General features: G+C 30.9%; 2 protein-coding genes across 7 annotated transcripts in view; one reads left to right on the top strand and one right to left on the bottom strand.

Moving 5' to 3' along the window:
- Nucleotides 1-20,670, bottom strand: part of LOC122631707 — a 44,709-nt gene extending 24,039 nt beyond the window's left edge. For 2 of the 4 annotated variants that reach the window (XR_006327756.1, XR_006327755.1), the window contains exons 1-3: nt 19,652-20,670; nt 18,931-19,579; nt 18,629-18,839 (exon numbers count right to left, since the gene is read on the bottom strand). Coding sequence is in view for 2 of the 4 variants with exons in the window: in XM_043817715.1 (XP_043673650.1) it covers nt 18,630-18,839; nt 18,931-19,579; nt 19,652-19,728 (936 nt within the window). In the remaining 2 variants the exon portion in view is untranslated. Of the gene's footprint in view, nt 1-13,970; nt 14,845-17,416; nt 17,781-18,628; nt 18,840-18,930; nt 19,580-19,651 lie in introns of those variants that run through there. The other 2 variants (XM_043817715.1, XM_043817714.1) reach the window with 2 other exon arrangements.
- LOC122631708 (BLOC-1-related complex subunit 5) lies at nt 16,445-18,407 on the top strand. Of its 3 annotated transcripts, XM_043817717.1 has the most exons (3): nt 16,466-16,603; nt 17,069-17,394; nt 17,461-18,407. In XM_043817717.1, the coding sequence occupies exons 2-3, from the start codon at nt 17,090-17,092 to the stop codon at nt 17,960-17,962; spliced, it is 807 nt and encodes a 268-aa protein (XP_043673652.1). In that variant the 5' UTR covers nt 16,466-16,603; nt 17,069-17,089; the 3' UTR covers nt 17,963-18,407. The 3 variants fall into 3 exon arrangements, with proteins under 3 accessions (XP_043673653.1, XP_043673651.1, XP_043673652.1); XM_043817718.1 differs by having other exon boundaries at nt 16,445-17,394; nt 17,467-18,407; XM_043817716.1 differs by having other exon boundaries at nt 16,453-17,394.
- Nucleotides 20,671-22,666: the final 1,996 nt, after the last annotated feature.

The following is a 22,666-nucleotide window of genomic DNA, read 5'->3' as shown; positions in this document are numbered from 1 at the left end:
GTAACACAATTTTTTTGTCTTTCTTTCTTTCTTTTCTTTCTTCTTTTTTTTTTTTTTTTTTTTAATCTACGAAGAATTTTAATCTACGTGAACTTATAACGAACGTACGAAATCGCTTAATTACCGTTCCCAATTAACCTTTGACTCTACGCTCATCTCTCATGACGTAACATTGTATCTAATTAATAAAAAGTGCTCTCTTTTAACCATTAGATAGTCGATACTCATGTCTCATTTTACAGTATGTATTTAACAACGATTTCAAATTGCTACCTGAAATAATTTCCGAGAAAATATGGTTCTTATACATTTTCGATATAATTTTCGAATAAATAACGATGTTTCATATTGCTTTGCTCTACTAATTAAATACTGTGTCACGTTGGATACGACTGAGTGGAAGAGTACAAAGAGTTAAATAACTACGAGCAATGTTCTTTAACAGTAAAATACGAAAACGGGGAAAAAATTATAATCAGAATTCGTTCGGGGAAAAAAATTTACGGAAATCATTATATCGTGAATAGTAATAAAACTATGACGTGGCTCAAATCTACTGTCAAGTCGAATTTCCATGTAAATACGTATTTTTTATTTATATAGATACATGAAAAAATTAAATCTACGATCTCGTTACCGATCGTGAATTACAAAGAACGTAAAGGTAGAAAATTCAAAAAAAAAAAAAAAATCAAACGTATACGCGGTAAAACAAAATTACGACTTCATCTCGTAAAAACACAACATTCAAATTATTATTTCATGAAAAAGTCTATCTTCCACCTACTTTACATTATCTTATAATAGAGAAAAATATGATTATATCGTAATTTTTTTCTAAAGGATATCCCATTTAAAACGCTTATATATCTCCTCTCTCAATTTTTAATACTTTCTAATTGATTTTATGTCATATCCAGCTGTTGGTCAATACCAACCAATCAATAGATCTTTCTATTTATTTTATTTCTCATACGAATTACTTTCGATTATTATCTTATTTCCTTACTTATTATTAACTTAGATGAAATCAAATCTTAAAAATATAAAGTTCAATGGATATGAAAACAAAAAAATAATTAAAAAAAAATAATAATAATAATAATAATAATAAAATAGAAGAACAAAAAAAAAAGAGGGAAAATTATTTCTTTCTTCGAATAATGGTTAGACAGACTACGTATGTAGTAGATATGTAACAACTTTGCGAAAGAATTCTTGCGTTCTTATCGAATCTAGAAGAGAGAATAAACGAGAAGAAATAATGCGATGGTAATGTTATCCAAATGTTCGGAGAACGAACGTGTGTGCTCGAAGCAGCAACGTAGTAAAATCACACGAAAATAAGATAAATCGAGAACGTTGTTGCACGAATGACTCATAAGGTTACTAACCATCCGTTCGACTTGTCACGTCATTTTCCATAATTACGAGTTAATATCAATTCTATAATGTTCCTGAATACAGACAAAAATACAGTACTTCATTATATAATACAAGTATACTTTAATTTAAAAAGTGTGAACTAATCAGAACATATGCACATATAATTAATGAGTCACGAAAATAATTAAAAATCGTCTATCGAAATTAGATAACTTTTTTTAGACAAATATTTCATATTAAATTTTCTACATATATTTATTTTATTCGTATCTCCAAAAATCAAAATCAATCTTAGAGCTAGTTACATTTATTCATAGATCTTTACAATTATGTCGAAGTATTAACTTTTATGATATAACAGTGAATTCGTTAATGATAGAGTAAAAAAAAAAAAGATAAAATAATACTTTCTTTTTTGTTCTTCACGTATTTCACACACAGCGTACTAATATTTGTTCGTATTTAATTAAAAATTCAAAGCATTAGGAATATAAAATAAATTGGATATGATTTTTTTAAGCATAGCTAATGTCAAAGATATTAAGATGTTACTTTTTAATGAATTTCATCTGGTTTTTTTTTTTCCTTTTTTTTTTATTATTCGATCAACCGAACGAACGATCATATCTTAGATTAGTACCATTTTCATTTCTCCACGATAGAAATAAACTACCAAAGGAAAAACTTGTTCCTCTGTTGCAACCTCAATGACAAACGACGAGAATTTAAACGTTTTGTAATCGTGCTTAGTCGCTTCGAAATGCGATAATTAAGGATATTCGTAGAAAATATCCGACGACAACGTTTAAAGAGCACTTTTAACCGACATAAATCACAGATATCCACGATAAACGCTATAATATATAATTTACCGTGAAGATGATTTGCCTATAAGAACAATGGATTTGATCAATCGTTTCTTAAACGATAGATCAAACGAAGAAAAAAAATTATTAAAGTTTTATCGAGGATATTTCTACCTTCCGACAACTTTTACACACATATTACATATTCATATAATTTATTTAATTAACTTCTTCATAAAAAAAAAAAAAAAAAAAAATAGAAACTATTAATTACTACATAAGTAAATTGCTACATTCAACGTATCGGACGTACAGAGAAGTCAACTTGATATCTCTCGTAAATTATACCGATATATTAATATTCATAATTAATATCAAATATGTATATACAAGATATATCTCATAATCAAGAAGAAATCGATAGGATACTTGCATAAAAAAAGAAAAGAGAGAAAAAAAAAGAAGAACAAGAAGAAAGGAAAAGAAAAAGAAATTAAAATGAAACAAATACGAAAAGAAAAGAGAAGTGGCGAAAGTTAGTCACGGATATTTCTAATCGCAACTACTACCTAATCATCGTTAATTGGCAGTACTCCTCTTAATCCATGTTTAAACTCGATTGCGAAAGGTTCGTTCCATCTCTTCCTCTCTTTCTTCTTCATCCCGTCCTTGAGATTACTTTTAGCGTGTCGACGTGTGCGTGCAATTTTCTTTGCGAGAAAACACCCAAGTTTATTGCCGAACGCTTCTTTTCCTTCTCTTTCTCAAGGGAAAAGAAGAAAAAAAAAGAAATAAGAACGAAGAATCGCAAAGGCGGGGATAATAACACGGTATACATACGGTGTGGCGTTGCGTGCCGTCTGCCATAGCGCTTTACGACGCACCCTTCTCTCTCTCTCTCTCTCTCTCTCTCTCTCTCTCTCTCTCTCTCTCTCTCTCTCTTCCTCACTTTTTTTTTTTCTTACCAATTTCCATCGACCGTAAGATTCGAATTTCCCGCCTTACTTCGCCTAGTCTTCGCCAGCCGGCGACAACACAATCTTGTCCCTTTCAAAATTGTCTTTTCTCAGACACGCTTCGCTTTATAAGAACGCGTATCTCCTTCTCAAATATTTCTACAAAAATATCATATTTATTTATTCTTTTACCATGTACCTGGTGTACCCGGTGTACCCGGTGTACGATAGAACTTCAACTTGAAAAGGAGATAAAAGCAAAGTGACATCTCATTAAACGCTTCCGTAAACCCGTATATAATATATCAATAGAGAGATAGCAATTAATATATATATATTTTTTTTTATTACGTTATAAATTAATTTTCATAGAAAAGTTGTTATAAAGAGAAATGTTAAAAGAGAATCTCACGAGTGAGTAAAGTGAAAAAAGTATCGAATAATGAAGACTTCGTCTAGATAGATTAACTTAATAAAATCACATTTTGCATTGTGTCGTAAACACAAAAGACACAGTGGTGTCTGAATGACGAATGAATTAATTTCATCGATGAGTTTAATAATTAAACGTTTGAAGCGATAGAACGCGTTAACGTTTAATATCTTTCGTGACAAAAGAATAAATACATGGATCACTTTTCAATTCTTATCTCGTACGATACCTCAATTTGTTAAATACATATATATCCATATATTGAGCGATCAGAAATCTATCTATCTCTGTGATTAACGGATTAATAACGTCGTTTTAAATAGGATGCTCTTGACCTCTTAAATTATCTCGATCCAACGTCGTTTCATCGATTATCGAAAGTCGTCTAATTACGCGCACGTCACCCGTTCCGCGGAAGAGCCATCATTTTATGACGACCAAGGTAACAGAGAACACGAGCAACGAAGCAAAAACGTAAAAGTAAGGAGAACCTTCGTTGTACGATTACCACTTCCGTTGAATAATTCTCCCTCCTGAAGCGTTTCGACTTCGAGATAACGAATAAGTTCGTATTTACAGTCGAAAAAAAAATATTCGGATATGCGTTTATTAAACTTGAACAACCATTTTTTTTCAGTGGCTCGGCCTCCCTCGCAAAAGAAAGAGAAAAAAAAACAAATAATATTCCAATTGTATAGGAACGGTAAAAAATGTTTCATTGATTGCTTTTTTTAAATGAAAAAACGTATAGAATATATGCGTATCGTAATAAATGTGCACTCATCTTGGATGTATATTGAACATCGATTTTGCATCGTAAATTTGTTTGATAATGGCCGTTTTAAAATAACCGGTAATATTAAAAACAATAATAGTCGGTTAGTTATCTATTCCTTTCGATGACACAGCGAAATGGAAACAATTGGTAATAATGAATACGTAAAATACTAACGAATTACAGGGTGGAAAAAAACAAAGATTCGTATCCTCGAGTGGTTCGAAGAAACAATATGAAAATATGTATGTACATACAAATAAAAAAAAAAAGAAAGTCAAAAGAAAAACTGATAGGTTTATCGAGTGATACTCACGGCAGACCAATGGCGGTGGAGTATATAGAAGAAGTGCAAATTGGTACTCGACCTTTGGTTAGCTTTACAAATGGGAATCTCCTTTAATTAATCGTAAACAAAAGCGTGTCATTTCAATTTACCCCGATAACTCCGACGAGGCAACCTTTGAATTTCTTTTTTCGTCCTCTTCTCTTCTGTTACTTTATGTTTGTAACCAATTAAATTCGACGCGACGATCGCTTTCTGATTTTTCATCAATTCACTGTAACTGAGCGGTTAAATGAAAGATATCTTTTTCTCTTTTGTTTCTCGTTCTTTTTTTTTTTTTCTTTTTTTTTTATCCATTACAAACAACATGCTAAATAGAAAATCAGACGAGTACACATTTTTCTCTATTTTTTTTTTTTTATTCATTACAAACAACATGCTAAACCAAAGACGAGTACACATACATATTAATCGATCTATTTTCGATCTCACGTTCGACGTCACGATCAATCCCACACGATCAAGAAATTCTGTTCTATGTCGATGACGAGACGTCGAACGAATCCCGCATTCCCGAACTTTTCTATGGACCATCTAACGTAACGCGATTATAACTTTACTTGACAGTTTCGAAACGAACGATCGGAAAATTTCAGCGACTTTAACGGTTGTTTCAAGAGTACGCGATTGACAATTATGTTTTGTTCTTTTTTCTTTTTGAATTTACAATCAAAATTTTTTACTTAGAGTATACTACGCTGACATTACTGGGTTGCGATAATCGTTCCCAAGGCAAACACGTACGTAATATAATGAATAGTTGTTTTTTTCCTTTTCTTTTTTCGTTTTTTGTAGATAAAAAAATTGCGAAACGATAAGAATAGATATGGGTACGGTAGAATCTAACGAATAGCTTCGTTTAATCCTCTTTAAGTTTTTTTAAACAAAAAAAAAATAATCATCGATTTCTACTAATTAAATCTTCTGAAAGAAACTCATTCTCCCTGGTTACAGACGGAAAGTTGAAGAAAGAAGAGTGAAAATGTACGGATAAAATTCTGTAAAGAGCACAATCAAATTCATTTAATCGCTGAGACAGAGAGACAGACAGGGCAGAGAGAGAGAGAGAGAGAGAGAGAGAGAGAGAGAGAGAGAGATAAAGAGAGATAACCTTTGACAAAGGCCAAGATAAAATTGCAACGATAAACCGCGAGGATTCTTTCAGAGTAAATTTAAACTTCTTTTGTTATGTCAGGCACGTATTTTCCGTCAAGCCTTCTCTTTCTCTCTTTCTTTCTTTGCACCTCTCTCTCTCTCTCTCTCTCTCTCTCTCTCTCTCTCTCTCTCTCTCTCTCTTTCTCTCTTCTTTTCTGAACGAGTCGCAGTGTGTCTTCGTTTACCATGGATAAAACCGCATCTCCTTGATTAGGTCTTATCTCGTCCACCCACTGCTCGCCGATATTAGAATGAACAAATGCAATGCGTACAAGTTTGCTTGAAATATGAAAAGCTTATTTCCGATATCTATATCTTAGATCTATATTTAATATAAGCGGAGATCTTCCTTTATAAAGTTTTCCACGTTATATCCATATATGAATTCTTTCTGTGATATCGAAAATTTTTTCAGAAAAAGAAAAAGGAAAAAGAAAAGAAAGAAATTCCCTATCTAACGCGTTGTTATTTTTAACGCGTCCGAGCTACATTTTCTATAATTATACTTTTAATATATAATTTGTATTTTTATGTAATTTTATATCGTAATTTTTTTCCTCTCCTTCATTGTTTTTCTTCTTTTTGGGATTTAAACGATCAAGTAACATTTAAAATAATTATATAAGAAGATCGTAATATCTCCGCGTATTTGTATTTCTTTGATATGATATATTCTAAAAATGGAATATCATCTTTTACAGAGAAATATACGTTTCTGTGTAAATTTTAGATTCTAATATTTTGACAATTTTGCTGTAAATCGTAATGTTTATTTTTTGATAAAGTCCCTCGGATCTTGATAGCGTGAATATTCATTGAGATACGAAACGTTAAACTCAACAAATTTCATCTTAAATCCTAAAATTTTGAAAAAATTTGGACAAGTTAACTTTGGTATCGAGGAATTGTCGGAAAATAAAAATATAAACTTAATTCGAACGTGCCCTATGGAACATCCCTCTCCTATCTCATTGTATTTCCCATGAAAGAACGACGAGGAAAAAAAATAGTGCTCACCAATTTCGCGATATATTTATACAAAACGAGCATGCTCGCCTCTTCGGTGGAAAACAAGCACCGTAAATCGTTTTAATCGATTTTAATAATTAATCTAGTCAGCTCGTTCAAAAGTTTTCTCTTCATGCGAGGTGACAAATGGTAACAAAGTCGTCTAGTAGTTTTTCGTGGTAAAAAAAAAATAAATAAACAAATAAAAAATAAAATCAAAAAGAGTAACATCCTCGATTAACTTTGTAAACTGATTGGACCATTTCCGTTAAAAAAGAAATATCTTTATTTATATATTCCACAACTTGAAAAATTTTTTGATTTATCGCAAATGTCAAAAAAAGAAAGAAAGAAAGAAAATAAAAGAGAAATTAAAAAAAAATAAAAATAAAAAAAAAGAAACAAGAAAAAGCGTTTTCATGTTGTAAATAAAAAGACAAAAGAGAAAGAGAAGTATTGCTGTTCGAGAACTTGGGCCAACTGGAACTATTTTTGATGTCGTATCTATTTTCAAAAGCGTTCACTGTGAATTTTCGTCCGTATGACTGTTATCGGCCCTGAAAATACCACCCACACTGTTTTCCTTCTCTCTCGGTCTCTCTCTTTCTTTTTCTTTAAAACTCTATACCACTCGCTTTATATTAAATCCTCAAATTATTTCCTATGTACTACGACAAATTTTCGAGAGAATATAAAGATTTACATTATACGACATGGTCGTATTATCGCGCGAGAGAAGTATCATAAATTAAATACGTAAAGGTCTTTCGTAACCCTTTTGTTATCTTGAATCGGTATCTCCATTTTTGTCAAAACAGTAATCTAACTGGAGAATACACGTAAAGAGAATAGCGGGGAAAAAGGAGGGGGTCGAACGATCTTCTCGCTCCATTTCCGTCAACGACTATTGTTTAATTAAACAAGCCGGAAGATGAAACGACGCGACAACCAAATAGTCTACTTCCAGCGCAACTATTTCCCAATTCCTCATTGCTTGACTTCACCAAAGAGTTCCCTATACAAACGCTTCGAAACAGTAATCAATAGAATATCATCCCATACAAATATTAGAAACTCGAATATAACAATATTAGAGACTACTGAATGTTTACTTCATTTACAATTAATTATTCGGAGCTGTTATCAAAGTCTGCTTTGATCTTTGAAAGAACATTATATAAAATAAAAAAGTATTACATAAAATTAATTGATCACGAATGAAACTTCATTTCAATATATATATATATATTCTTTTTCTTTTTTAAAAAACAATGAGAAAAGCATGCACAATTCGAAGTTTTAATTATTATTTAATGTAAAGATTAATTTTAATATTTCATATTAAAATGATAAATCAATATAATAAAATGGTGTTAATGAAACGAAAAGAAAAAAAGGAAACTATTTTCAAGGTAAATCAAAGTGAATTACTTTACTTATTATAGCGATAGACCTTTTGACTATGTGTACACGCATTAACATTTTTTAATTACCTACTCATCTATATCTTATTTGACGATTAAATACGTATACAACGGATTGTTTATTTTTTCTAATCATCTAATAAATAGAGTAAACAATTTCAATGATAAAGAACACGTATAAATAATTTGACGACTTGAAATTTCGACTGCGAAAAATATTTGAACGGTTTCGATTAAAATCTAAATTTTTCCTCGCGAACTTCTTTGAACAAAAAGCGTTAATTCTTTTATTAATTCTTTTTTCAGCTTTCCAAAAAAAGAAAAAGAAGAAATAATCCTTTCGACTAGAGACGAAAATTGACGTCGTTCTAGTGTGCGTTCAAATACGAGAAGAATAGAATAGACGGTTACCACGAGGAACACCACTTTCCTTCGCAAGACAGTGCGAGTATAGTAGAAACAATATTAACTGTTAAAAGCTCGACGTTTCTTTGCATCGGATTTCTTTGCCACAGCGTCTCGAGAGCAGCTAATGGAATAAACTTTCTTGCCGTTTCTCCCGAGTCAACGAACAAGAAAAAGCTGCTACGTACGTAGATACGTAGGTATGTACATACAATTCCAAACTTTCCTACATATATAAAATCTGATTTTTAATTTAAACAAAACCGACTTCAATTTCAATCGACCAAGGAAGCTGAGCACCGTCGCTATCCGATCATTCTCTTCTTCTTAAACACGGCTTGATCGATTTCGTAAATTTTTCAGTGACCCATTCGCGTTTCCTTGTGATTCCTGAATACCAATCTAAAATTTTCATCGAGTCCCTCCGAACGCTTCATACACACCCGATAGTTTTCAATATTCAAGAACTATATAACAGTGCAGAATATTCGCATGGAAAGGAGGAATAGAGTAAAAAAAAAAAAAAAAAGACACTCACAAGAAAAAATCGAAAAAAAATAAAGAAGAAAGATAAAGAAGATAAAAAAGAAACGGAAGGAAAAAATGTGATATACCTACCTCGATATATGATTTGATTCGATTTGAATCGTAATAAGTTTCGATCCGTTTTTCGGTCACGCGATCCTTTCTTCCGTAGTGACGGAGGAAAACCCGTTCGGCGACGAGGTATCAGAGTTTAAATAAAGGAAGAAATAATGAATTAATTTCGTAGGGAAGAATCAACATCAAAGTCGAAACGTTAACGCGTAGATATATATATAACACACATATATATATATATATATGTGTGTATTTCGATGTCGAGCAATAGCTGTTTAGAAAGAAAATCCGTGCACGTGGTCGAACGGTGTTAAAGAACAGTCGCGACACAACACGCACGCGACGAGAGCTCGTTGCTCACTGACTCGAGAGAGGCGCGCGCACGCGGCTTCCTAACTTCGCGCTATCCCTTCTACTACTCCCTCGCTTGACTTACCCCCACCTCATCGACTACTACGACGGTATTTATCAATTATTCGTCGAAAAAAATGGAAATATATAAAATTGTTTGTTGGCTACGAAAAATTTTTACAACAGAAAAATTACTTTGTTCGTTGTAAGAAACTTTAAAAAAAAACAGAAAGAAAAAAAAGCTAAGTGAAATTATTATATTCTATATGATATAATGATAATGAATATTACATTGCCACTTCATTTCGATAATCGATGTCTTTCTCCTTTTTTTATCAAAAGTTCTTATAACTTTAGCATTATTAATTCTTTTCAGATTGATTCATATTTATTAATAGATAAGATAGATAATTTATTTTTATCGATAGATTATACTATTATCGTACTATAGGAAAATAATAATGTGTACGTTTAGGAGATAATGAAAGTGACTATTAGTCATTTACTATCATCGCTTCGTTTAAAAGTATCGTGCATGTTCCTATCGATCCAACGACGATAACCGGCCAATCAATCGAACGTCTCAATTCATTATATTTATATAGTACTATGATTATAATTTACTGTTAAAGACGAGTTATAAATATAAAAATTTGTGACGATAAACCATAGTTAATGATTAATAAATAAACATTTGAAACATTATAACGAAATCGTCTTTCGATCGAATAATTATAAATCGAATAAATCGACGTAGGATCCTTTTTTTATTTTTTTGTTTTTATGCGAAAACAAATTCGAAAATAAAAGATAAATGGATTCTCGGTAGAACGCGACGATTCGAGTAGAAAGACAATAGAGTTTGAACGATGTCGCGAGACTTACTTGCAATAAATGCAAAACGACTTGACCCGGTGCGAGGTCCGAAGAAGACAAGACACGTATTGAAACGTCCTCGTCCTTCGAGGAGGAACTTTCGGACGAGCGTGCACAAGTACGCGAATGCACTTTACAATGGAACGAGCGATCGTAAGCGCGCGCGCGCGTACAAAGCTGCACATGACAGCAAACTCGATTACAGCATTGCCATTAAGCAACATCAAACGCGTCTGAAACAGTCGTCAGAGAACGATCTAAAGGCTTTACTTACCTATCTAACGTGATATTCGAATGAGAACATTATATTTAGATTATGTACATAAGGAATAGCTTACGTAACTAAACATTTCCACGATTCATATCGTAAAATGTCGGGGAAATATATTACCATTAAACATTTTTTTTTAAATTAGCTACGTCATGTTGGGCTTTCTTTTTATAAATGTTTAATTAAAGAAATGGTAACGAAAAGTTGCAACGTATTAAATGTTAAAGATTAAAGTATATGAATGTAGACACAGATGTTATAAACATAAAATAAAATCAATTTTATATAGTTCATTCGTGTGAAAATTGATCGATGAACTTCAATTCATATTTGTCGAACGATCGACGAAACGAAGTGTATAAAAATAATAAAAATATTTTATTGACAAAAGAAGGAATTTCTATCTTTGAAATTTTCATATCTTTATGCAGAGAAATGAATATTCGAATATATTTGTATCTTCATAATTGTTAAAATTAATAGAAATTAATAGATTAATATAAATAAGATTCGTATACGTATCATCTATGTAAATCTAGAAAGCGCAACTACGTATGTATTTTGATTAAATAATCAATGCGTATTTCTTTTATATTTTTCGTATTCTATTGTCTTATCGCTTAATGTAACGCTTTTAAAAATAAGTATGTCTCTTTATTTGTTGTTCCCGTAAAAATTTTGTTAATCATTGTTTTCATAATCGTGGCATTGGTAATGTTTAGAAAATAGTAATTAATATCTCCTAACATTTTCGGCGAATAATTTCTGTGTTTACGTGTGTGCTCGCCTTAATTTTCAAAAACAATTCGTTAAAAGCAAATTCGTATATTTTTCATGCATATATATACATATATATGAAATATATTTTTAGCATATGTTACATGGATAAATACACGCAGTGTATTCGTGATTTATATCTTGTTATCTGCAGATAATACGATTTAAATATATTTTACAACTTATTTCGATGAAAAATTAAACTTATCTCGGAAAAATAATTTTTTCATCATAAAATAAGATTAATCATCGTCAACAAAGAAATATCCAAGAAATTAATTCGTACGAGATATCTCTATCTATCTCACAAAATAATAATATTCCTATTAATAATCAATTTCATTTCGCGTTATGATTAATTTAAACCTATTAAATTTTTAAATAATTCCAATAACTGTAAAATCTAGGACAATTTATAATTCATCTTTCTTCTGTTATCCAAAATAACTGACACAAAATTCTAATATAGCCGATAGTATATCAAAAAAAAAAAAATGAAAGATTTAAAGAAAGGACATGAAAAAAATCATTTTATAATTATCAATTTCGTTTCGTTTAAACGTAACTCTCATCTTTCTTTCATATTTCAAGATTATTTCTAGATGAGTGCTCATCGTTGAACAAGGAAAGAATAATTCGATGTATTATCCAATAAAATCCATCGAACGTTTTATTTCAATCGTGTTTGATTAAAAAGTCAAGCTCGTTATCACGCACACTTGATACGCGTTTATCTCGCTTCATAAATAATACGATCGAACATAGATAAGGTTGTCGATCGTTCACCCAGTTATTACGATTTTTTTTTATTTTTCATTTCACGATAGCATCGAATAAAAATCTAAAAAACAAAAAAGCAATAAATACGTTGTTGACATCGATGATGAAAAAATGAAATAATCTATCGTTCTCTCTTCACCTCTTCCCTTCACACTATCCCTTCTCTTTTCCATTTCTCTCTCTCTCTCTCTCTTTATTGACCGAGAAAAAGTTATAGAGACGGACCATAAACGGTGGATTTTTATGCTGATCTGCCCAGCAAACAGCCTCGAACGAGCGAATTTTCGACTGGGTACGACGAAATTTTGATGTTTGTGCAAACTCCTCCGCATACCAAGCAGCGATCGGGATTCTCGCATCCGGAATTCCTTCCTCGATTTTTCTTTTCTTCGTGATCTCGTCCCGATTTCGACGATTTCCATCTTATTCTACCGATAAATATGACCGTCGGACATTTTTATTTGACGAGAAATATTTAACGAAACTGACAGAATAAACGAACGATTGAAGACCACACGACGTAGAAATAAATCTAAAGTATTAATAAAAAGAGAAAAAGAAATTATCGAAAAATTTACGAAAGCTTTTTCAATATTCTCACGGGGCAAAAATTTCATCCCAAAATGATAAGAAACGTGGAAATAAATCTACTAAGAATAAATACAATATAATCGATTTCTCTTAATCAATTTCTCCTAATCAATCTAAAAATTAATTTCCATGATTTCGATCGAATATTGAATAAGATATAAATAACGATCCAATCTAATTATTATTATCTAATATTAAATAATATTTCAAATAAAAACTCGATCTGCCCTTTTTTCTCTTTTATTAATTCCTAAAATAAAAAATAAGTTACTGATTAGAAATTTCATACAAAATTAATTAACGTGATTTTGTTTGTTTGTTCGTTCTTATTTTTTTTTATCTTTTTTCAATTTTTTTTTTTTTTTTTTTTATTTATTTTAATGAATAATGAAATAAATTTGAAGAATTAATAAAAGTATTTCACCGCATTTGTGTTTTTCGTGAATATGCAAGCTGGTAACGCATTCAAGGATTACTGAAACGTTCACTTTGAAAGGACGCGTTTCATAATGTGTCGGACAATAACTAGCTGTTAAAGGGAAATTAACTTTGCTTGTGATAATGTCAATACGATGTGTCATCGCATTTTCGATGACCTTTGCGTGTACGAAATTTTCGCATGCAAAAAGCTTTATCGAACTATTGATAAGTAAGAAATCGATCGAAAAACCTATTATCGTACCATTCGCATAAAATACGTGATAATAGTATCTATATGATATTCCTAAAAAAAAAAAAAAAAAAAAAGAAAAGAATTTATTTATCTAAACAAAAAGTTTCTACTGGAATCATCAATACTGAAATGAATCATTTTTAAATACGTTTGAATAATAAAAAGGTGACACAGATGTGTAAATATAGATATAATAGAAAATATCTACATATATAGATAGACAGGTGCTTGTGAAAATATTCTGTAAAATAAAATGACATATTTTGTATTTTATTGTATTTGTAATATACATAAAATAAATATAAAAATGTAATATAAAATATTTATACGTAATGTTAAATTGTACGTGTGTGTATGTGTATAAATACAATATAAAAAATAAATTTTACTTTACGTATATTTTATAAATATTTATAGATATTAAAAAAATTAATATAATACATCAATAATCTCGAGATTCGTGGAAAAAGAAAACCTAATTCGAACCACGTTAATGATTAAATCGATTCTCGCGTATACACGATTAGATAGTCTAAGTCATTTCTAATCTATTTTCTTCCTCTTCTCTTTACTTGCTAGCTTAATTACCACCATTAATATTACTAAATAGCTACTACATATTTATAAATTATTCGTGATAGTTAACGAGCTTCCATTCTTAATATCCGAGTTTCGTTTGATCGGAAATAATATTATCGGCACGAGGTCGTTTTCCCCTTAAAACTGTTTTAAGAGAAAGTGAAAGCATATGCGTGTTTGTGTACGATTATAACGCTTATCCATACTTTTTTTTATACTTTTACTACATTTTTAATACATACTTATGATGTCTCGATTTTGTAGAATAAAATATCTTTTTTTTCTTTTTTTTAACGTCTTCCTTCTCACTTTTCATTTTACGTTTTCACGAGGAAGAAATTCGTATTTTTATTTCTTTTCTTTTCTCTTTTTAAGTCTATATTTCTAAGTTGCGGTCAGTGACGCACTACCGTACGAACAATTCAAATTTAATGTCTCTTTTATGCTTACCATCCTATCATCTCTATCTTTCTCTCCCTCTCTTTCTCGCACGCGCACGAGAGCTCGCTTACTCTTGCCAATGCATTCCGTGATGATTCTTATCCCGAGATTGCAACTTCCAAATGAGCAACAACGTGTTCCCTTTTGGCCCAGTTTGAAAAGAGGTGCCCTCCATCAGTCTCGATCCATCTCTAGATAACGCGTGTGTCAACTAGGAAAAGGGAAAAAAAAGGACCGTACCTTGACCTAAACTTGAAATTACTGCGTATACGAGTTCCTCTACGTAAATCCCTACGTTTAAAATGTTCATTTATTTCGTTTAATTTGTCAATAAAATAATGCATGTAATTACGACTAGGAAATATATATTTTGTTTTTCTTAGGAACAATTTTTGATATCGAATAATAGAATTTATTTATAGTAGTGGATGTTTTATACTTTCGCGAATATATAATTTTTATTTTATAAGGTAATTATATCTGATATATAATTTCGAGTAAATGTCGAAAGAATATTTCAATTTATAATTATAAAATAAAAAAGAAATGATTTTTCGTTGTAGCAACGATAAATAATACGAAATGAACATTATTGAAATTTGATGTAAAGAAATTTCTTAAAAAAAAAAAAAAAAATATACACCTTTTTAAAGTCTGAAAGGAAAAGAAAAAGGAAAGAATCGAAACGTGTATTCTCAATTTAGTTCGCAACAAGGATTCGCCGTTTTTACTACGATAAGAAATCCTTTCTATTACGAAGACGAATGTACGGAATTACGAAGGAAAATTTAAACGCCTTGCCCATTTATACAAGAATTTTGAAATCATTTACAATTTTGCCTGCTTCTATTCGGTAGTACAATACGATTGGATGGAAATATTAGAACGTGGTGTGCCTACCTTTCCCAATCTTTCTCTCTCTCTCTCTCTCTCTTTTTCTTTTTTTCTTTTTCTCGCTCTCTGCCTCTCTCTTTTCCTCTTGTATTCTCTGCTTTGTAATTTCAGGAAACATTTTCATTTATAACACCCAAGCAAAAATATTTCATCTCTCCGTTTATCTGAATTCCAATCGTGAGAGTAGCATGTAAAGCTGAATTAACGTTTCTTACAATTATATTGATGAATCTCGCGAGTTGGTAATAAAAATACCACGAGTAATAAATCCGCATTATGATTTCAAAGAACGAAAAAGAAACATTTTAACGCTTCAAGTTAAATGACACCCATTCTATATTTATGCAAATCCAAAGTCAATACGATCAAACGTATTCTGGAAAAAAACTTAGTAAAAATATTCCAATCGTGTAATTTACATTAGGATGTCGTTCACACCAGATTGAACTTTCTTCTTTAGACGTTTCAACTTATGCAACTCATTTTTTCGATATCTATTTTTAAAATCTATTTTAGATAAGGCATCTCTAACTCGTATCTTTTTGAAAATTATTTGTTATCAAAAAAAATTGTTTTATAAAAAAACATGCTTCTCAATAATATTTCTTATGCCTCATTATAAAATCATTGATAATTTTCAATACTCGATATTTGATGCAACTGAATGAAGTAAATTTTTAAGAAACCAAAAAATTTAAGATTAAACAAAATTGAAACATCTTTATTAAAAATTTCATATTCTTTTTAATTTTGACATAAAAGAAATATACATTATTACCTAAAAAAAAAAAAAAACAAAAAAAAAACAATTCTATATATTTGTATGAAGTAAAATGATGGAAAAATTATTTTAAGGATTAATTACGTTTTATTCGATAATGATGAAATTTAATTAAAAAGATCATTGTGTAATTATCGATCAAAGATAACGAAGATGGTTTGATGGACTATATGTTTTTACGACAGATGTCACTACAATTCTAAAGAACATTGCAGCAGCTGCTACACGTCTTAAAAACGACAGTCGATGGTGAAAAGAGAGAGAAACTTTTGACAAAAGGGATACAAAGAAAACAGTAATTATTTGTTACTACCAATTAATTGTGTACATATATTGTCGTAAAGATAAAATACAAATAAAATTCGATAGTTTAATAACTTGACATTAATAACATTAATTGCGTTCGAATATGTGCCAAAACACTTACGTACTTTCTTATTATTGATTAAATTTAATTTTCTAACCGATTTGTTTTCTTTTCCGGTGCATCTGATGGTACTATGATCTTGGATCATAATGAACTATTTAAAAAGAATTTATCTTAAACCATTGCACATAAAGAAAATCTATGATATGACTTCGTACTGGACGTGACAAAAATTTTGTACGTTCTCTAATCTTACGTCTCGTATAATGCTTTTAATTACGGTTTTCTTCGTGTCTATCTAAATATATTTGCTAACTGAATAAAAAAACAAATCGTAAATCATTACTAGAAATTTTGACAAAAAAAAATTTTGATTTCTATAACGATACAAAGGGAAAGCTACGTACTTGCAAAATGGGTTCTGAACAAAGCTCACAGAGTGGTACTCAAAGCACAAGTAATGGCAGAGCAAGGACTGGACAACTTCGTCGTGGTAAAAGCGTTCCAAGCAGTGAAAGAGTGCCAGAGGATACTCCACCAAGATGTACCAGTCCTGGTGCTAGCATTTGTTCAGATTCTGACCTACCATATATATCTTATACTGTAAACAGACCTATCGGAGACTCTCCAAAGATGAGCAACAAACAGTTACAATTGTACAGGGGAAAAAGTCTAGGAGCACAGGATATATCAAGGAGGAGAAACAGCTTCACTCATAGGTATGTAGTCATTGGAAGCTTATTAAAATTGTTTTTTCATTTATGAAATGCTTGTTTCATTATCAGTCATAGAAAACCATTATCTGACAAACTTCACAATATTGTGGTGGTAAAACCAGCTGCATCGGATCCTAGCACGGAAAAAGATCCAGATCTAGTCAAATTACAGAGTATTCCCATGTTTCTACCAATTATGCGTGGAACTTTGAATCTACCACCAGGAGTAAGAGATCCAGAAGTTCTTGAAAGATTGGATCCCATTGGATTATTTAACGTATGCGCCCGATATCAACATCATCTTAATACTAATGCACAAATGATAGCCGGAGAACAAGCAGCTCTATGTATTAATCTTGAAGCTGAAGTTAATAGAATTTTGGGTCTAGCTGTAGAAAGACAAAAAAAATTTGCAAAATTTACAGAACAACTGAACAAAGTACATGAACTTAGCAGACAACTGACCAAGTGTCATTCACTTCTTAATCAGACTTTAGAGAGTCTTGAAACACTTAATAACTTCTTACCAATCGAAGACAGATTAGAACCATTTGTATGGACCACAGGATAAATACAAATATACCAATTACGAATCTAATAGCTCGAAAAATACTCTTTCAACTTGATGCATGACGTACAAAGATTTAAACTCTAGAAATGCCTACATAGTTCTATTCTCTGTCAACAAATCAACATCCTATTGTGAAACTAGATTTGAGTAGAATGAATATGGGAAACTTTATAACTATACTTATAAGTAATGTGAATTGTTACCACTTTGGATTACAAGGTCTACCTGCACATTATATTTAGTCACATAGATTTCTAATATTTACACCAATATTGTATATTATATACAAATATGCGCTTAATCTTGAAAAACAGGGATTTGTATGATACATCTATTTTCATGTGAATTCAACAATTGTATAATAAAAAAAAAAGTACAGAGACTTAAGAGAATGGAGCTAGATCTTTCTTTTTTCTAATAATATGAATATACATATATATTAAAAGCAATAGAATACAAGGGAATCTACTTTATTTAGAAAAAAGAAATAAATCATTCTTTTTATGAATTCTTAAAAACTGTTAGAGATATTATAAAAATGTGTCTATGTATATGTATATGTATATATATATATATATACGTATATATATATTTGAGTGTTAAAAATAAAACAAAGTAAATAAATTTTGAATCATTTATATATATATTTTTTTTATAAATACATACCCTACGTATCAACATCAGCAGACTGCCTGGCTTTCAACTGTCTATATGCCGCAATAACACTGCTTTGTTCTTTTTCCAGTTGTCTCCTTTCGCTAGTTGGTAGATTTTTACGTTTACCAGTTCTATCAATGATGACTGATTTTGTGGAATTGCTACTGGATGAACCATTCTTTGTGAATAAGGAATGTAAAAGTAAATTTTTCTTTCCTGGCTATTGGAGAAAAAAATTTTAATATGAAAAGTAAAGCATAGATATATCATATATCTATAATATATATTTAAATTAAATCATTAAAAAATACCTTGATATTATCCGTAAGATTAGCTTTTTTAGGTCTGGTAACTAATTTAGGCGGTGCATGCACTGTTTCTCCAAATTTCACTTCATCTTGAAATGTTTTAAAATTGTCAATTAAATCTTCCTCCTTTTTTTTCTTTTTAATCAGTAACTTCTGCCTTCTTTTTTGAGATTTAGTAAGGTTCATATCACCTTCTCCTTCTTTATTCTTTTTCTTTTTTCTAATATTTTTATGTTTTGCTCTTAATCTCTCTAATTCATCCAACTCATTTTTAGGACGTTTAGATAGACCTTCGACCTCCCCGGTATCAGAATTTCTATTTACAATGACATTGTATTTCCTTTCAAAGGCAGTTTCATTAAGAAAAGCATGAGTTTCTTGACTAACACGATAAAAAAATCGATTATTACTTTCGTCGGGTTTTTGTTGAAATATAGGAACTGCTTTCTCTGGTTGTGATTTAGGATGTAACGACTTTGGTTTTTCATCGCCTACGCATATTAATCCATTTTTCTTTCTTTTTTTGACTTTCTTCACTTTACTTATTCTACCTGACTTAACTGCTTCCTTAAGCTTAATAAGATTTTCTAAACTTTTTGGTATAGCTTGCTCTTGGATATCCTTCGGCGGAGCGTTTATTTTGGTTTCTAACCTACAAATGCGTAACAACGTTGCTAACCTCGAAAAACACTAACTTACAATGATTACTCGAATGCAAACTCACTCAGCTAGTCGTTTAGCACGCTGTTTTTCAGGATCCTTGACGCCACGATGTTTCTTTCCCGGAATTTTACGACCCATTGTTACAAAAAATATTTATTATTTTATAAAGTGACATTGAACCGAAGTAAACCCACGTGGAAGATATTACAATTTATTTACACGCACATATAAAGTAAACTGAATGCTCAACAAATTATTAATTATCGATAAAAATGTTTGAATAGAATATAAACATAAAAAAATGTTAACAATAACATCGAGATAACATTATTACGATTTATGTTGTAAAATACTAGTTTTGAAAATGTATTTCAAGATACGTCCCGCTAGATGACTCTTCAAGATTACTTATTTTTCTTATATAAAAGATATCTATTGGTTATTTATCGTTTATGACGTTACAAAAAAAAAAAAAAAGAAAGAGTTTTGTGAACTTACGAAAGAACTTTTCTTCCCAAAAACATTCGCTTCAGCTATTTTTTCTAAGTATATCCTAAATACATAGTATTTGATTGTTAAGTATACGTTTAACAATCAGATAAATAAAATAACATCGATGCCATTCTAAATATATATTCGAATGACCACCATCTAACCTAAATGATAATGAATCTGGTTCGTTCGAAAGTTAATAATGTCAAAAGACAAACCCTTGATAATTGGAAAGGCATACTCGTGACCTTGAGATTATGTTCTAGCGATAATCAAAGTACAGGAATGTCTAATGAACGAATCGAAGATCAAAAAAAAGCTGATGATTCTTTTTCTATAGATGAAATCACAGAACCTACCAACTGCTGTATGTCTGGTTGTACTAATTGCGTTTGGATTCAATACGCAGAGAAGCTGACTAACTGCCTTAAAGTTAGTAATCTGGATGTACAAAAAGAAATTATGGATAAAATCCAAGATCCAAACATGAAAGCGTTCCTTTCGATGGAACTAAGGTGTCGAAAATTGATAAAATAGTAGTAAATAATGATAATAATTATTATTTAAAAAATGTGTACATATATTGCTTCTTTTAGATATCGAATTAAATAGAAAAAAAAAGAGCTTTTTCATATTTGGAATTAATACCATTCTTATCTTTTCTTTTTCTTTCTTTTTTTTTTCTTTCTCTATTAACAGACCTAATTATACATTAATTAACCTGTAAAACTTATTCGTTTATGAAGGGAAATGATGAAACAGTCATTGAACGATTGACAATGAAGTTAATGGCTTTGAAAGAAATACCTTACGAAAACTTCGATTGAACATTAAATTCGAAATAATTGAAAAATAAATGTAAAAACGCGGCAAATTAATGTTCGGTAGATTACGTATGTCTACGTGTATGTACTACGATGTCCGTCGCAAATTACAAAAAGCAAACGATATCGATTACTCGAATCTCACTAGACAAAGATTATACGCACGAATATCCGAATATTATTGAGAAATATATTAAAAATATAAAAGATCAAAAGTGTATGAAGATGTATATGCGTGTAGGAACATGTTATTTTTTACTTGCATTGAAAAGTAGATAACGTGCCATCTAGCGTTAAAATTACAGAAACTGAAAATGAACGTCGATAAAAAAGAATATCATCGAAATCGAACAATTTACAAATTTAAAATGAAATGACATTATAAATAAATTAAAGATAGATTCGTGTGAACAAAAAACTTGACATATGTAACATGTAAAAAAAAAAGATTGAGTTATATTATCCCGTTCGAATTCTATTTTCGAATGATTGGAATAAAAAATTAATGAACTTCGAAATCAAATATTCCCACCTTCAACGTTCATTTTTTTTTTTTATCGGTGGCGTATCAAGAATCGTACGAACGTTAAACTAGTCATGCTTTTATTCATGTTTGTATGCATGCGTATAAAACCACTTGTGTCGTTGCATCAGTAACGAGAACGTACCTTCTGTTTCGTATGCGCCGCTGATATAAAGGACGTACTTACTCGGTTTGTTTGCGTTTTTGCTTTTATACTTATCAATCTAGCGAGTTGATTTTAAAGAGAGACAGATAGGCAGATAGTTAGATAGGTAGGTAGATAGATAGATAGATAGATAGATAGATAAATAGAAAGAGCAAGATAAAGAAAACGACACATCGTAAAAAATCAGCGAGTGTATTTTACGTTAATTCAAATAAACGATGAAGATGATAAAAATAATAATTGAAATTAAAAATAAGCACAACACAGATTCAATCTATAAAAGCTATCTGTTTCAGCGCGTAAAAATAGAACAATTAGAAATAACCTATATAATAATCCTTGAAAAGATATCGGTAATTAGTAGTGGCGAGTATTTCGGTCGATTGGTTAAACATACGAAAAGTCAGTTGAGAATACCGTTAGAGGAATCCAGTGAAGGGTAATATCAAGATGGAAAGGAGAACCGGATTGTAAAAGTTAATTAGATTCGATTAAAGTGATGTTGGATGAAAATACATCTATGGTGATAGAACAGAACAGGTAGAAGGTGATCGAGTAAAAGGACAAGGTATTAGATAACTCGATACAAAAAAAGAAAACAAAAAAAAACAAGAAAAAGAAAGACTCGACACACGTGGTATTCGTTGTCGTCGGCCGACTGACTTTTTCACGCGTGGGTGCACGCACGCGTACGAACGTGACCGAGTATGCACGAACACGCACGACCTTTTACGACTGCGTACGATAGCGACACGCGCGCGTAGAAAGGAGAAAAAGAAAGGTAGAGAGCGAGATAGAGAAAGAGAGAGAGAGAGAGAGAGAGAGAGAGAGAGGATTATTTTCGCTTTTGCCGGCACCGTATCTAAAGAGCCACGCACTTACGTATTCGCGTGTGTTACAAGCGAACAACTTTTCTTCGTCGCTGCGTTGGCTTTTCTTGGACGACATATGTAACTGTGTAGATCGACGATAGTTGAGTGTATGCAGCCTGATGACGAATCTCGACGCGTGACACCGCGGAATCGTTGGAACGTGACTTTCGAAAAGGCGAAAGAGAGGAAAAAAAGACAA

This window comes from Vespula pensylvanica, chromosome 9 (assembly GCF_014466175.1).
Source record: "Vespula pensylvanica isolate Volc-1 chromosome 9, ASM1446617v1, whole genome shotgun sequence".
NCBI classification, from domain to species: Eukaryota; Metazoa; Arthropoda; class Insecta; order Hymenoptera; family Vespidae; genus Vespula; species Vespula pensylvanica.
The sequence above is the reverse complement of the archived record's forward strand: the minus strand, read 5'-3'. Positions and strand labels throughout refer to the sequence as shown.

What these genes read in the sequence shown, in the direction of transcription:
- LOC122631708 (XM_043817716.1), top strand. Translation starts at nt 17,090, where the DNA reads ATGGGTTCTGAACAAAGCTCACAGAGTGGTACTCAAAGCACAAGTAAT. An exon ending in AGAAACAGCTTCACTCATAG is followed by an intron (nt 17,395 to 17,460) that starts GTATGTAGTCAT and finishes TTTCATTATCAG; the next exon opens with TCATAGAAAACCATTATCTG.